At 54.4% G+C, this 15431-nt stretch overlaps 2 protein-coding genes across 3 annotated transcripts; one reads left to right on the top strand and one right to left on the bottom strand.

Moving 5' to 3' along the window:
• On the top strand, positions 1 to 4606 carry TESK1 (testis associated actin remodelling kinase 1). The gene is made up of 10 exons (XM_035016363.1): positions 1 to 530; positions 655 to 776; positions 906 to 954; positions 1458 to 1604; positions 1926 to 2008; positions 2178 to 2268; positions 2518 to 2601; positions 2754 to 2843; positions 2980 to 3094; positions 3427 to 4606. The coding sequence occupies exons 1-10, from the start codon at positions 312 to 314 to the stop codon at positions 4311 to 4313; spliced, it is 1887 nt and encodes a 628-aa protein (XP_034872254.1). The 5' UTR covers positions 1 to 311; the 3' UTR covers positions 4314 to 4606.
• An 86-nt stretch (positions 4607 to 4692) lies between these two features.
• On the bottom strand, positions 4693 to 11848 carry CD72 (CD72 molecule). 2 transcript variants are annotated; one of them, XM_035016364.1, is made up of 9 exons: positions 11687 to 11848; positions 11491 to 11598; positions 10769 to 10840; positions 10081 to 10170; positions 9405 to 9740; positions 6794 to 6942; positions 6050 to 6165; positions 5179 to 5322; positions 4693 to 4889 (listed from the first exon to the last, which is right to left on the bottom strand). In XM_035016364.1, the coding sequence occupies exons 1-8, from the start codon at positions 11766 to 11768 to the stop codon at positions 5184 to 5186; spliced, it is 1092 nt and encodes a 363-aa protein (XP_034872255.1). In that variant the 5' UTR covers positions 11769 to 11848; the 3' UTR covers positions 4693 to 4889; positions 5179 to 5183. The 2 variants fall into 2 exon arrangements, with proteins under 2 accessions (XP_034872255.1, XP_034872256.1); XM_035016365.1 differs by lacking the exons at positions 4693 to 4889; positions 5179 to 5322; positions 6050 to 6165; positions 6794 to 6942 and adding an exon at positions 7624 to 7737.
• Positions 11849 to 15431: the final 3583 nt, after the last annotated feature.

Below are 15431 nucleotides of genomic sequence, written 5' to 3'. Positions count from 1 at the left end.
CAGCCCGCCTCCGCCTGCGGGGAGCCCGCCCGCCCGCCTGCCCGGCGGCGCCCAGAAGAGACACCGCCACCGCCCGGCCCAGGCCCAGGCCCAGTCCCTGCGCAGAGCGAAGCGGAGCGGCGTCTACCCGGGCCCTGCAAGCCGGCGCGGCGGGGGCGGGCCCAGATCTTCAGCGGATCTTCCATTCTCCAGGGCGGGAGCAGGAGCCCCGGCGTCCCGGATCCGGCTGGGCGCACGCCCATGGCAAGCGCGGCCTGCCCGGGCCCCGGGGACCCTGCCATGTGAAGCAGGCCCGGGCTGGGGGCCCGGCCATGGCCGGGGAACGGCCCCCACTGCGGGGCCCTGGGCCAGGGCCGGGAGAGGCGCCGGGGGAGGGGCCCCCAGGACCGGGGGGCACGGGTGGAGGCCCGGGCCGGGGCCGCCCCTCCTCCTACCGGGCTCTCCGCAGCGCCGTGTCCAGCCTGGCGCGCGTGGACGATTTCCACTGCGCCGAGAAGATCGGGGCCGGATTCTTCTCTGAGGTCTACAAGGTAGGATCAGCAGAGGGGCGGGACCGAGCCTTAGACGGGAGGCTGGAACTAGGGGGCCCAGACCCGGACGACCCGCGCGACCTGGCCGGTCTGCCCTGGACTCGCCAGCCTATGCCGCCCCCAGGTTAGGCACCGACAGTCAGGGCAAGTCATGGTGCTGAAAATGAACAGACTCCCCAGTAACCGGGGAAACACGCTACGGGAGGTGCAGCTGATGAACCGGCTCCGACACCCCAACATCCTAAGGTGAGCGGCCCCAGCCGCTTGCTGAGAAGCTTGCTGGGAGAAGAGGAAAGATCCCGCGGGAAAAGTGGGAACTGTAGAGGGGCCTGGACTCTTACAACCTACCCTCCTATCTTCTCCATCCTCTTCCAGGTTCATGGGGGTCTGTGTGCACCAGGGGCAGCTGCACGCTCTTACAGAGGTGAGGATGGGTCAGGAAGGAGGGGACCCCCACCACCACCAAGGGGAGAGAGAGTGTCAGCGCCCAGTGCATCTACAGAGGAATACTGAGAGGTGGCAGGACCTCCTCCCATGAGAGGCTTCCCTGAACTTCCTTTGGGCTAATCACAAATAAAATGCCTCAGTTGGTCACATTCTCTATATGCGCTATAACAATGCTGTCCAATAGAACTTTCTGTAGTGATGAAAATGTTCTATAGCTACATGTGGCTAGGGAGCAGTAGAAATATGACCAGTGTGACTGAGGAACTAAATGTTTAATTTTATTTAAACTTAATAATTTAAATAGTTGCACATGTCTTGGACAGGACAGCCCCAGAATATGAGTGGGGGACCCTAGAGCACAGACTTACCCTTCTGACCTTTGTGATCCCTTCTCCTCAGTGTCCCCTGGCTTATAAGTGGGAGACCTAGAGTACCGGCGGAAACCTTAACATTCATTCCCCTTCTTCCCCTATGCCTCAGTATATGAATGGGGGGACCCTGGAACAGCTGCTCAGCTCCCCAGAACCCCTATCCTGGCCTGTCAGGCTCCGCCTGGCTCTGGACATTGCCCGCGGCCTGCGGTACCTGCATGCCAAAGGTGTATTCCACCGAGACCTAACATCCAAGGTAGGCTGGCCAGGTGGGTGGAGGCATGAAAGGGGATTTGAGGCTATTACATTGTAACCGGCCCATAGATATTGGAATATGGATAGTAGACCTGTTAGGATGTCGGAGTAGCAAGGCCCTGGAGAATGGGGACTGGGGTGAGGGGGAGCTCTGAGGGGCTGAGTACCACGCTATGTTTGGAGTGATAGATGATGTTGAAAGATTGGGGTGCATTGGAGAACTGGGAGATCAGAGAGGGTTGGGGTTACTGTGGAGTGACAGGGCTTTGGGGTATATACTGGGAGATCAGAGAACAGAAGGTGATGGCTATATGTATGTCAGAACTGTCTGATCCGACGGGAAGACCGAGGCTTCACGGCTGTTGTGGGTGACTTCGGGCTGGCTGAAAAGATTCCTGTGTATAGGTGAGGTGAATGCCCCTGGGCCCCCCCAAACTTTCTAGAAAGTCCCTATCTAAGTGAAGCCCCCAGAGACATTTCCTTTGGAGTGGGGAGGGGGCTGACCTCATCCCTTTTTGTTTAGGGGGGTTATCTGAGTGGGGTGTCTCTGATCACTCTGCCCCTACCCCTGCAGGGAAGGGGCAAGAAAGGAGCCATTGGCTGTGGTAGGTTCCCCATACTGGATGGCTCCAGAGGTGTTGCGGGGTGAGCTGTATGATGAGAAGGTAAGACATCAATCCTTCAGGTTCCAAGGCCTTCCAGAGACCCTTGAGATACTTTTATAAGGCCCCATCCCAAGTTCTATAACAGCCATACTGAATATTTAGGAGACCCCCAAATTTCCCCTTGCCCCCTCATAGGCACCCCTCCAACGCATAAAACTATCAAGACTTCCCCCAAATTCTGACATATTCTGACAAAATTCTGACATGAAAACCATCAGTTACTCCCGCTGACATTGTCTCCTCCCCCAGGCTGATGTCTTTGCCTTTGGGATTGTCCTCTGTGAGCTCATTGCACGAGTACCTGCGGACCCAGATTACCTACCCCGAACTGAGGTGAATGATGTCTCCAGGTTTGATAAGGGGGAGCTCCAGACTGGGCAGCTCATAACCAAGGAGGGTTCCCTGGAGGTTGAGGTCCTGACTGGGGGGCAGAAGGCGAACCCAAGGAAAGCTGAATTGAAGGCCCCTCCTCTCTGTCCCCACAGGACTTTGGCCTGGATGTGCCTGCTTTCCGGACCCTGGTAGGGGATGACTGCCCACTGCCCTTCCTGCTTCTGGCCATCCACTGCTGCAGTGTAAGAGCCTCTCTCTCCCTGCCCACCACCCCCATCCATCAGCTGGCAAGGCTTTCCTGTTCCAGGTGGTGGGAGGAAAACATAGGGACCCTCTTTTGGAGTACTGAGTGAAGCTGTCCCTGTCTCTACCCATCAGATGGAACCTAGAACTCGTGCTCCCTTCACCGAAATCACCCAGCATCTGGAATGGATCCTGGAGCAGCTGCCTGAGCCAGCCCCCCTCACCAGAGCTCCCCTGACACACAATCAGAGTAAGTGAGCATGACCTTGACCCAACTGAATTCCTTCTGCCTCTTCCTTAGAACTCAGGGGATTAAGACTAAGTGTATTTATTAGTTGGGGGATGTGGGGGTATGAAAGATATTTTCATAAAATAAGATATTTTCAAATAATAGAGCCAAGGGAGGGGAAGAAGGAAAGAAGAGGTAAAGGAGGGCTAGAGGTGACATCTCCCCCTGTCCAAAGTACCCAATGGGACTCCCTTTTGTAAGCTCTAGTCCCACCAGCCTCCTGGTGAATAATGAGGCCTCAGGGAGCCATGATCAATGCTGAGAACAGTAACCACAGACTTCTCTGTCCACAGGGTCTGTTTCAAGAGGGGGTCCCTCTGCCACACTTCCTAGGCCAGACCCCCGGCTTTCCCGAAGCCGGTCAGACCTCTTCCTGCCCCCGTCACCAGAATCACCCCCCAACTGGGGGGACAATCTGACTCGTGTCAACCCCTTCTCACTCCGGGAAGACCTCCGGGGAGGCAAGATCAAGCTGTTGGACACACCCAGCAAGCCAGTCGGCCCCCTGCCCCTTGTTCCACCATCACCACTGCCCTCCACGCAGCTGCCCTTGGTGACCACTCCAGAGACCCTGATCCACCCGGGGACACCTGCCCGTCGCTGCCGCTCGCTCCCATCATCCCCTGAGCTCCCCCGACGTATGGAGACAGCACTGCCAGGTCCTGGCCCTCCCAGTATGGGCCCCTCGGCTGAAGAAAGAATGGAGTGTGAGGGCAGTAGCCCTGAGCCAGAACCCCCAGGACCAGCTCCCCAGCTGCCCCTGGCCGTGGCCACAGACAACTTCATCAGCACTTGTTCCTCAGCCTCCCAGCCCTGGTCCCCTAGATCAGGACCTGTCCTTAACAACAACCCCCCAGCTGTTGTGGTGAACTCCCCACAAGGCTGGGCTGGGGAGCCATGGAACCGGGCCCAGCATAGCCTGCCCCGGGCAGCAGCCCTGGAGCGGACAGAACCCTCGCCGCCCCCTTCAGCTCCCCGGGAGTCTGATGAGGGGCTGCCCTGCCCCGGCTGCTGTCTTGGCCCTTTCAGCTTTGGCTTCCTGTCCATGTGCCCCCGCCCCACACCAGCTGTTGCCCGCTACCGCAACCTGAACTGTGAGGCGGGCAGTCTCCTCTGCCACCGAGGGCACCACGCCAAGCCTCCCACACCCGGCCTGCAGCTGCCCGGGGCGCGCTCTTAGCAGTGGGGCCTGTGGTCTCTGGCCTCCAACTTTGGCCTTCAGGAAGCCCCGTGAGGACAGAGCACACATGTTGGACAGTGCCAGCCCCAGATGGGCTGACCGGCTCTTATCCCCGTGTAGGGGAACCTCAGCATGGATTCAAGGGACAGAACGTTTCCTATCCAGCCCCTGGGCTTGCTCTCCTGTGGGCGATCACTGAACCAGACAAAGCATTGCTGACACATGAGACTAACACGTGCAATTATTTAAAAATATTTCAATAAAACTGCCTGGCTGGCTCCGGGCTGCCCCTATCCACTCAGTCCATGCGCCCTCCTCCACCCCCCTGCAATTCCACCATAGGAAGTTCTTGGGGAGGCCAAAATCTAACGACTTCTTCACCCGTTTCCCAGGAACAGTCCAGTTTCTGGGGCAGGATTTCAAGCAGGCAGCAGGCTGGCTGGAAGTGTTGGGCATGGATCAGCCCTTGCCTGGGCACTGCCCAGGCAGAGTGACGGGACGCTGGAGGGAGATGATCTTAGGGCCTGCAGACTGCAGTTAGCGGTGAGGGGTACAGGCTCTTGTTGGCAAGAGTACCTATAAGAGTAAAGCACCAGTGAGCTCTGCAGTTGACTGTTACTAAGAACATTTGTCCAGCTCATCCCACCTCCCTGGACAGCCACATCACCAGCCTCCCTTCAGTTCCAGACCTTTCCTGCCCGACCCCAGGACCCCCCTTACATAAGCAGACCAAGACCTTGAAGGCTGTAGAGGTAACCGTCACGCTCAGGAATAAGCTTTACCCCTGGCTTCTGAGCCCTTGCTCTGAGTTCCTCTCCCTCCCTCGTCCCCAACTCCCATGCCTCAGTCGATTTGTCATGCTTACCCAACTCAGGGCGAAAAGTGGTCCCTATCTGGATCTGGATGCTTGAAAGCTGCCATTTCACAGATGCAGGGATGACGAGAAGTACAGTCCTCCCACTGCATTTTTAGCCACTTGCTTTGTACCTTGTAACATCTTGAGCTTTGACTATAATACATAGATTGGCGAGGTAGAACTGGGTTAAGCCCTGCCCCTCCTCTCCCACCCTCCCTTCTCTCCTCTTGCCCTGCATTAAACACAATGAAGTTCTAACTTGCCCTGCCTGCCTAAGGGCAATGTTTGGGTATGGTTCAGGGACAGATGTCTACTCTAACTCAAAGAGGCTTCAGGACCAGGGGAGGGAAAAATCACCCAAGATATTAAAGATGGAAACTCCATAGGGAACATAGGAGATGACTCCCCTGTTTCAGGGTCCCTGGAGTTGATCGTCAGAGTTGTCCCACTGCTCCCTCACTTCCCTGAGGCAACTATAGTGCCCCAAGAGGCCCTGACTGAGAAAGTGCCACCTCAGTTTGGGTAGCCTTGTCAAGAGATGGGAAGTTAGAATGCCAGGGTTCATGAGCTGTGAAGTCCTAGCTAAAGCCTCAGCTTCTCCCTCTGAGAGAAAGATGACATAGGTCCCAACTCAGTAACTTAAAAAAAAAAAAAAAAGTGTCTGGGGCTGCCAGGTACTGGGAAGGGGCCAGAAAAGAAGACTGTCCTAAAGAGTTTTAAGTAAAGGGAATGGACAAGTAAGCAATTACAATATTGACTTGTGAAAGAGTTTTGAGAGCAGGACCTCCCAAAACTTTGGGAGCAGGAGGGGAATCTCATTACTATGTCTTTATGAAGGAATTATGGAGTTGAATATGTCCAGAAGTCCTAACAGACTTACCGAAAGACCTGTTTACCATCAGCCTGCTGCAACCTCTTAAAGCTGGAAACAGCCCAAAATGAACCAGGCGGACTAATTTGTGTCAACATCTTCCTTGCACTGTTGGAGTTTGTAAGCTGAGGGGAGATTCAGAGAGACAAGAGGTATGTGGAGAACGATGAGAAATATTCCAGTGCAGGGGGGGCGGTGTAGGGAGGAGGGGACGTGGGCCGACGGAAGAAAATGAGCACTACAGGGAGGTCTCTGAGCTTTGACAAGAGGAATGTCTGACTGGCACAAGACATCAGCTCATCGGTGACCTGTCCCTGCGGCCTTCAAGCGCCAGGTTGTAGATGCAGGCTCGCCCTTCAGTTCACCTCCCAGCTGGGTAAGAATTTCTGCCAGCCTTTGAAGGGGAGTCGTTCCATGGGCTGCTCTGGTCATAAGGAGCCAATCCCAACAATCCAGCCCACCAGATATGGGACCTCTCTGCCTGAGAGGCCAAGAGAATCAAAGACGCTGTTCAGCAGCCCTGGGAAGGTGACCAGAAAGCTGAGATGAGAAACAGTTTCAAGTAAAGATGGTTCATGAGCTTTGACTCTCGTGCCAACACCGGCCGGTTGGTAGGGGGCACCTGGAGCACTGCGCTGAGAAGCTGCGTGGCAAAGGAACGTGTGCCCTGTGTGCACTGCTGTTCCTGACTCGATGACATCTATCCCTTTACCTAACAGTACCCGCTACAGTCTGTGAATAAGGTATGCTTACTGAAAAAGAATAAGAAGTGTCACTGAATGCGGCCAGGTCAGAGGAGAGAGATTTACAGTGGTTTTGGCTCTCCTCCCAACTTCTCTCCGTATATGAGATGTAAAAGCAGCTCCTCTGGTTCAGTATCCATCCCACCGGACAACAGGTATCTATAAACCAGAAAGAAAGTGACAGCACAGCCCAGACCCAGGAGGGAGTTCTCCTCATTTGGGATGAAAGTGACGATTCCTCAGTCTGGTTGCTAACAGTGCCCACCTTGGTCTAGTCCCGGCACCTTCACTGACATCTAGCCCTTCATCTTTGCCATCTGTCTTTGGCATCCCCTGGGAATGCCATTCCTATTCATATTTAGTAAAAGTCTTTAATATTCACAACCTCACTCCTTAACAGTCTAGGAGGTTTATTTTAATAGGGTGGTGATACTATTCCCAATTTCTGAATGATTGCAGTCTCCCCCCCACACTTTGGCTGACCTCACCTGGGCCCCCCATAAGTGTTCAATTGGCCTCTTAATCATCCCAATCGCTCCCTAAAGCATTCCTCGCTGCATATTCAAAACTTGATCACACCCTCCAAGCTGCTAGCCACCTCCTCCCCTCTCACCACTCTTCTACAAGTAATAACCTTGGTTGCTGTTCTGCTGAAATTGTCAGACTCTTGATGTGAACTCTCTCCCTTTCCTTCCCTTCCACCCAAAAACCTGCCTCTGCTCTGTTCCTCAGTTCCTGTCTCTAAGCAAGAAACATCCCTCTTTCTTTCACAACCCATACCCCAATCTGTGCTCCTGATCGCAGCCCACCTCTCTCATTGCTTTGTTCCAGGAGTCCTACCTGCGGCACTCGAAGATCCTTCCTTCCTTCCTTCCTTCCCCAGCTCCCTCTCTTCTGTCTACATTGTCTCTTGTCCTCACCCGGCTACCCTCTTGAATTTCTGTCCTATGGCAACTAAAAGGATACAAAGTCAGTGCGGCCAAATGGAAGAGGGTGAGAGGGTAAGTGGCATGCTGAAAGGTAGGCAGGGACCTTGGAAGCCAGGCTAAGGATTTTTTTATTTTCATATTACAAGGAAGAGTAAGTCAATGTAGGGTTTTACATAGAGAAGTTTTGTTCACTGGCTATATCCCAAGTGCTTGGGCACAGTGCTTGGACGTATGTATAGTATGTATGCCATAACTTTTGATGTAATTAATTAACTGGAATGACATGATCAGATTTTTGTTTTTAAAGGATTACCCTGGCTGCCACGTGACAAGTGGATGGGGGGAGGGGGAGAGCGATGTTTAGGAGAAATGATGCTGCAAGCCATTGCAGTGACCCTTGCAAAAGATGGGGGTGGGCAGAAATGAGAATGGACTCGGTGGTGGAAAATGGAGGGAATCTTGATGGAGCAGGGCACCTGCTAAAAGTGCGAGAGGATGGGAGGCTAAGGAGCTCACCCGGAGAGCAAGCCAACCACTGCACAGCTGCCAGGCGGCACTGAGGAACGGGCTGAGGTTGACACTAGAGTTTTGGTGGCGCTAAGCAGAATGATAGCACAATACGGCACACCTGGGTGCGGCAGGGGCAAGGGGGGAATTCATCCAGAGTTGAGGTATTGCCACTCTGGTGCACCAGAAAGACAACAGAACAAAGGAGCCAGTGGCTAAAGTGATGGGCCCCAGAAGCCAAGATGGGCAGACAGAGAAGTGACAGCCGAGGCAAAGGGAGGAAATGGGAGACAGTGGGTTGGAGGCATCAATGAGGTTGAAGAAGTGTGGGGAAAGCCTGGAGGAGGCAGTTGTAGTCAGAGTGGAGGTCTGAAACCAGCCTTCCAGCAGAAGAGCTGAGGTCTGGGGTGCAGCTGAGGGAATGGCCTGCGGGGGGGGGGGGGGGGGGGGGTACTGAGGAGTCTCCCGATGCCCCCTGAGCTAGACGGAGCCGAACCTGGACCATAGGTAACCGGTGCATGAACATTCCAGTCACCTTGGGCCTGGCTCCCTGCCTGAACCTCAGCCTGCTTCTTGCACAGCCTCTCCCCTTTTCTATGGCCCCCTCCCTCCTCCCCACATACTGCCTGGGCTCCTGCCTTCAAAATAGATGAACTCTCCACCCCAGCTCCCTCCCCCACCTCACCCCCACCCACCTCATTGTGAGTGCCACCCACACCTGAGAGCTTCAGCTACCTTGCCCCACCGCCACACCGCACCTCATCAATCAGTAATTCTTAACCCTTGGGGAATCTCAGATGTAGTGAGAAATAATTAAAGCTATAGACCCTCTCTTTAGAAAAATGTGCAAACAACCAATTCCACGTCCCAACTCAGGAGGTTCCCAGATCTTTGACACTGATATCAAGGGCAGAGACCCAAGTTTGGCGGTTTGGACAGTGTGATCTGCATTTCCAGCAGCCACCCTCCTTCCTCCTTCAGGATCTGCCTGAGAGTTCTGTGAGCCGCCCTAAATCCAGAAAGCAGCTTGATCCTCCTCTCTGCTGGCCACCACTCTCACTTGCTATCCCTTCCCTCAACAACTCAATGGCCCCCTGAAAGATAGACCCCTGCCACGAGTGTCTCCTCACTTCAATCCATCCCTCAGAGCAGACCCTCCCATCTCTCCTCTCCCAGAGCGGATACCTGCTGAGAGGCATGTGAATAAGGGCTTCAATGTGTCCTGCATGCTGCTCAGCCTCTGCTCCAAGGTCATCCTCTGCACCTCCTCACTTTGCAAGGCCTCCTTTGTCTTCTCCTTCTCAGACCAGCAGGCCTGTAACTGCTCTTGGGTAGCCTGGCAAACCTTCTGTTCCTCCTGTAGTGCTTCCTGACTCTGGGCTAGTTCCCTCCTGGACTCTTGCAGATCCTCTTCCTTCTTCCCCAGCTGGGTTATCTTTAGGAGGAGCTGCTGTCTCAGGCTGCTGTTAGTGGTTTCCAGAACACTGTTCGTCTGCTGGAGCTGCTGAGACACCTGCAGATCTGTTCGACCATAATGAGAGATTTGGAGGACATCTTCTTGAGCCATGCCCTGGTGCCCTGAGACTTCAGCATCAGTCCTTTTTCTGATTCTTGCAAATTTTTGCAAAACAGGCTGAAATATAAGATCTGACTGCCTCAAGCTTAAGGAGGTACTGGATTAGGCAAAGAAAATTTAGGAAGACACCACACTCTAAAACAGACCTGGCTAGAAACTAGATGAAAAGCTAAGGATATGGTGGTAGTGACTCTGGGCCCTGCCCAGAGGAAGGGCAGCTATTGGGGGAGAGTAGGGGAAAAAATTGCTTGGGGCAAGTGGGAAATGGGGAGCAGCCATACTCACAGCGCACTCCCAGGCAGATGGCGGCCACCCCTAACAGCAGGCAGGTGAGGAGCAGGCCGAGAAAGAGGTACTGCGTACAGGCTGCGCGGCCTTCGGGAGACAGTGGGATGAAGGGCAGAGAGCCCCAGGAAAGTTTAGAGACTGAGGGGCTGGGTGGGTGGGGGATATTCATGGGAAAGAGCACCCTCAGAGGATGTGGTGCCGGCATGGTGGGGTTTGTGGGGTAGTGGATTTCCGCAGGTAGCGGAAGGAAGATGTTCCAGAATAAGGGCTGGGATCGTTACTGGTAAGGATTGAGGGGCGCTACCTGGTAGGATGGGAACTAAATCTCAGATGGTGACAGAGGACGGGGGTATGTGAATGGGGACCACCGTAAAGGGGGAGGAGGGAGGATCTGGGTCAACCTGTGGGAATGATACATATGGGTATAGGGGTCAAAGAGGCAGTCCGGAGGGCTGCTCCCGGGCTCACTCTCGGTACCGGACCCGCACACCGCCGGGCCCAGCACCAGCCCCGAGGGACCGCGCCAGCACCGTACTTGGTGTCAACCCCGCGCGGCGTAGCGGGGTCGGCGGAGTGAGAGAGGCCGCCCCGCCCGAGGCCCCGCCCCGCCCCGCCCCGCTCCGCGTGCCCGAGCGCCAGCTGGGGCGCCGGGGGCGCGCGCAGGCGGGGAGGGCTGGGTACTCACCCGCGAGGAGCCTCCCGGCAGCTGGTGACGTCACGGAGCTCCAGGAAGCAGTTGGCTGCTCTGACTGGAGCCCTGAGGACCCGCAGCAAGTCCAGTTTGAAGACGGGAAATTCCCCTTCTTTCCACCCTCTCCCCCTCCACCTCTCCCCCTCCAGTCTGGCCCGAGAAGCCTTCTGCGACATCCTGAGATGCTCTGGGACACCCTTAGCACTCACTCTCCGGAGTCCCGCATCTCCCCCAGGACTCTTGTGTCTCTCCTGGGTCTTACTACATCCTCTCCCCCGGGGCCCCTTCCTCTCCCTCCTGGGTCTCCCCTTAGGTTTTACGCAGCAACCCCCATCGGCCTGCCCCAAACCTTCTCCCGAGAAGTGCTCTCATCCCTCTCCCCTACCCTCTTTTCTCTGTCCCGTGACTCCCCATTTCCCATTCGAATTCATCTCCACAGGGGCTGCCCTGATCTCTCCTAGGAGCCCTTTTCTCCCCACTGGGACCTCCACCTTGCCCCGGGGAGCTTTATTCTTCCTTGGTTCCCATTTACCCAGGGCTCATTCTTCTCTTTCCTAAGCACCCTCCTCCTTTCCCAGGGATTGTGTCTCCCCCGCCGCCCCCCGCCCGCTCAAGAATACCGTGGAGTCCCAGCTCAAGACACACACACACACACACACACACCACCCCACACTCACCCCACCCCGTCAAAGATACATCCTCTGGACTCTCCGTACCTGCTTTGTCCCTTACTCCAGAAGAAGCCGAGCTCAAGGGCCCACCTGAGACTGAGGGCACTTGTACATTCTCATAGGTGAGTTCCTCATCCTCATCAGTCTCTGGGTCTGGAGAGGAGAGAAAAGGTGAGGTGGGGGTGGGGTCATGAGGGAGCTTGGGGATGCAAAATCAAAGAGATGCCTCTTTCACCCTTACCCTGTCCTAACCGGCTGGAGATGCTCTTCTTCAGGGGAGCCTTCACGAATCGCAGGTCTGCATAGGTGATGGCCTCTGCCATTGCCCTGAGCACCTCTGCTCCCACCTGTCTCCCCCTTCTTCCACCAGCTCCAAGCTTCTCTTGACACTGTCCCCTCTGTCCCTTCACACTCTTAGGCTCTGTGTTCCTCCTGTGACTGCACAGCTTAGTGCTTTGCCCTGTGACTTCTAGTTACAAAAGAGGAAGATGTGAACAAGTGTCAGACAGATGGGTTCAGTGAAGCAGATTGCATCCCTGAGCCTCTGCCAGAGGGACAGGGGATGGGAAACTGAGGTCCAGAACATAGGCGTAGAGCCTGGAGGTGTCACTGGATCACTACTTAGGCCTGTCCCTTCGTCCTGCCTGTGCTCCCCCTTCATGCATCCTACACGCACTTTGGCAGTGCTGCACTCTAAATGCATGTCCTCCTGATCATCTACCCTGATTTGCCCTATGCTCTTCTCTTGGCTGCTATGTCCACGGGCTTATCCATGTGTTGTCAGAGCTCTTTTGTGCCCAGCTGAACCCAGAGGATCTCCCACAGTAGAGCTCCATCCTCCCCATCATATTGGGGGATCCTAGTGTGGAGCCTCTGCTCCTCATCATCCTGGGGTTCCCGGCAGGTATGGGCTCCCCGAAAGGGGCCTTTGATTTGGTGGAGCTCATTTCCCTATCAATTTGGAGGCTTTCAGGGTAGACCCAGCTCCCCTCCTGCTGTAGTCCTGCAGAACTGCTGAGGATCTCACACACAGGGAGGTTCTCACTCCAAAGCCCTTCCTGAGAATGTGACAGCGCTTTGGAGGATGCAGAGGATCTGGGACCACACTGTTTCTCTTCTCTAACCACCCCCCCCCACCCCGAGATTCCCTCTTCACAGCCTTTCCCTGGCCTTGTCCAGCCTTGTTCCCTCCTGATCACACCTTTGGCCAATCAGCCCCTTCCTCATCCCATCCTGCCCCCTGCTGGACTCATAGCATCCTGTGTCCAGACATCTGAGCTGGATCCAGCAAGCTGAGTCCGGGAGGCACAGGCTTGGGGATAGGCCTGGGCTGGGGGTGAGGATGAGGGACAACCCCAAGCTTGTGCGCCTTTGGAAAAACCTGCAGCACTGAGCCATTATACACCCTTGTGGGGGGTCAGGGCTGGTGAGCAAAGGAGTTGAATGGGGATGAAGAAGGGCAGTGGCTTCTTAGAAGGGAGGCAAGGAAAGCACTGGATGCTGAGCTCACAGACTCTGGACCTGAGGTTTTGATATTTTCTTGGTTTTGTTTTGTTTTGTTTTCTTACTTACCTAAAGTTCTTCCCTTAAAAAGTCTCAACATTGTCCCTTTACACCCAGCCCCAAGCAAAAAGGGGGTGTTTGTGGGAGAAGACCAGGGGCTCGAGGCCCTCATGGGTGGTGAAGGCCTGGCCGATAGAAGGAAGGGAAACCGGCAGGGGAAGGAGGGTTGTTGAGCATGGTTCAGAGGTGCTCCCTAACATTCTTTCACCAAGCAATGACCCCAAAAGGGCTTACTTCTGCGGGTGCGAAGAGGCTGAGACAAGACAGGCTATGTGGGTGGGAAAAAACCCACTTGCAGGGGGTGGCATCTGCCCCCGCAGAACCTCTTCACACGCCGCACCTGTGGGGAGGAAAAAGGAAGGGGAAAGAGGTCCTCGCTGCGTGCTAACAGCTGTCGTGTAGTGGTGTGTGGAGGGGTTGTAACGGGCCCTGTGGGTCTGCTGAGAGCTCCGCCCGGCCGCACCACCCAACCCTCGCAGAGAAAGTGCCCACTGAGGTAGGAAAGCACATTTGTCACCTGAGAAGAGGCAGGTGTATGCATGAGTGTGCGTGTGCACGTGTGAACATGCATCCTCAGGTCTCTGTGGTCCATTGGGGTGTCTGTGCGAGGTGAGCTTCTATGTGAGAGGGCCTGCTGGAAGGGTTAAGCTCAGAGGATTCTGTGGGCTGAAGGGTGCATGTGATGGCTGTTATTTTTTTCCATGGCAGGGAATGAGGAGCCATTTGCAGAAAAGTCTTACAAGGTCATGGGGACAAATGATAGAAATATTTCTTTTCTCAAGCTCACTGTTTCCTAAGGTGACCCTGCAGCTGTTAACCATCCTTGCTTAATTAAAGTTTCCAACAACCCTCCCCCAGTCCCCCTATCAGGGCTTCCTCCAGATAACAGACGGTGGGGAGAGTTGGTGGCTCCCTGGGGGCCTCTGGGGCCTGTGAGCCTGAGTGGGAGCATATCGAGCAGCTGGGGGCGGCGGGGGCGGAGGGGTACTTGGAGTAGTGTACGAGGGTGGGGGCAGCGCGTATGTAGATCAGTTGCAGGAACATTTGCAGGAATTCAGTAAACTGTAGATAATGCCCTAGTTTTCAGAACCAGTACACAAGTGAACATGGCCTGGATACCAGTTAAAATGCCAAACCAGGTTTCCAGTATGTGCTCAAAAAAAAGAATCAATGGGTATGCTGCCTAAACGGACCCTTGGAGAGGCTTCAGAAGGAAGGGCACCCGATGCAACTGGAGTGAGCTAGACTGCATTTCCACAATGGCACGGATGCGTGAAGAAGGCCCGGCCTGCATCTCCGTCCTCCTTAGCTCTTTTGGTGATGGTTACACAGCCCCTTAGGATGCTCTCCTTTCCCTTCCAATGTCTTCTTTTCAGACTAGGCTGTGAAAGCGGGATCCTTCTTCCCCATGTGTGTCACATGTGGTCCTTGCAAAATTGACCTTCACATAACCTTGCAAGATTGGACATCATGAAGGATGCCTGTAACTCAGGCTGCGCCTCACCTGCCCACATGCCAGGAGAGCCTGTGGGCTTTTCAGAGCCGAGAGGCCAGTGCTATGCATTTCAGCTTTTGCATAGCCATCATATCATGTGAGCACCTCCAGGACAGACACCAGAGCCCGCTCCTTGCTCTCTCCTAGCTTCTGCATTGTGTATTACAGGGCTCTGTGTTGTAAAGGTCAACAAGAGGGAGCCCAGCTATGAGGGCATTGGGTAAGAGTTTGCTGTGTGGAAAGGGGCTCATCTGTGTAAACTTGGGTGAAGTCCAGCCCACATCAAGAAGTCAAGGAAGTCTCCTGAGACCCTGAGAGTCAGGTGATATCCATCTTCACTACTTTAATCCACTGACTCCAGGTGGTGCTAATCCATATAGACAGAGCATGGTAGGCAGATTAAGGGCCTCTCCAAAATGTTCACACTTGAATCCCCAGAACCTGTGCATATGTTCCTTTACTTAACAAAAATGTAAATGTGGTTAAGGACTTCCTGCATTTGGTAAGACGTCCAAGATATGTTAAATAATAAGAATAATAGCAGGCATCTCTGTCTAAATGTTTATTTTAATGGAAGTGGTTTTAATATTTCACCATTGAGAACAATATTTGCTGTTAGGTTTTAGTAAAAAGTCTTCATTATGTTTCAGCAGTTTTCCTCTTTCTCATTTTTACTTAGAATTTTTATTAGGGGGGGTGCCAGGGTGGCTCAGTCCTTGGGCGTCTGCCTTTGGCTCGGGTTATGGCCCCAGGGTCCTGGGATCAAGCCCTGCATCGGGCTCCCTGCTCAGCGGGAGGCCTGCTTCTCCCTCTCCCACTCCCCCTGCTTGTGTTCCCTCTCTTGCATTCTCTCTCTGTCAAATAAATAAAATCTTTAAAAAAAAAAAAGAAAGTTTTAAAAAAAGAATTTTTATTAGGAATTGTATTA

This window comes from Mirounga leonina, unplaced genomic scaffold, assembly GCF_011800145.1.
Source record: "Mirounga leonina isolate KUSES-001 unplaced genomic scaffold, KU_Mleo_1.0 Mir_170, whole genome shotgun sequence".
In the NCBI taxonomy this organism is placed as follows: domain Eukaryota; kingdom Metazoa; phylum Chordata; class Mammalia; order Carnivora; family Phocidae; genus Mirounga; species Mirounga leonina.
This window is presented reverse-complemented; position numbering and strand designations above follow the sequence as displayed.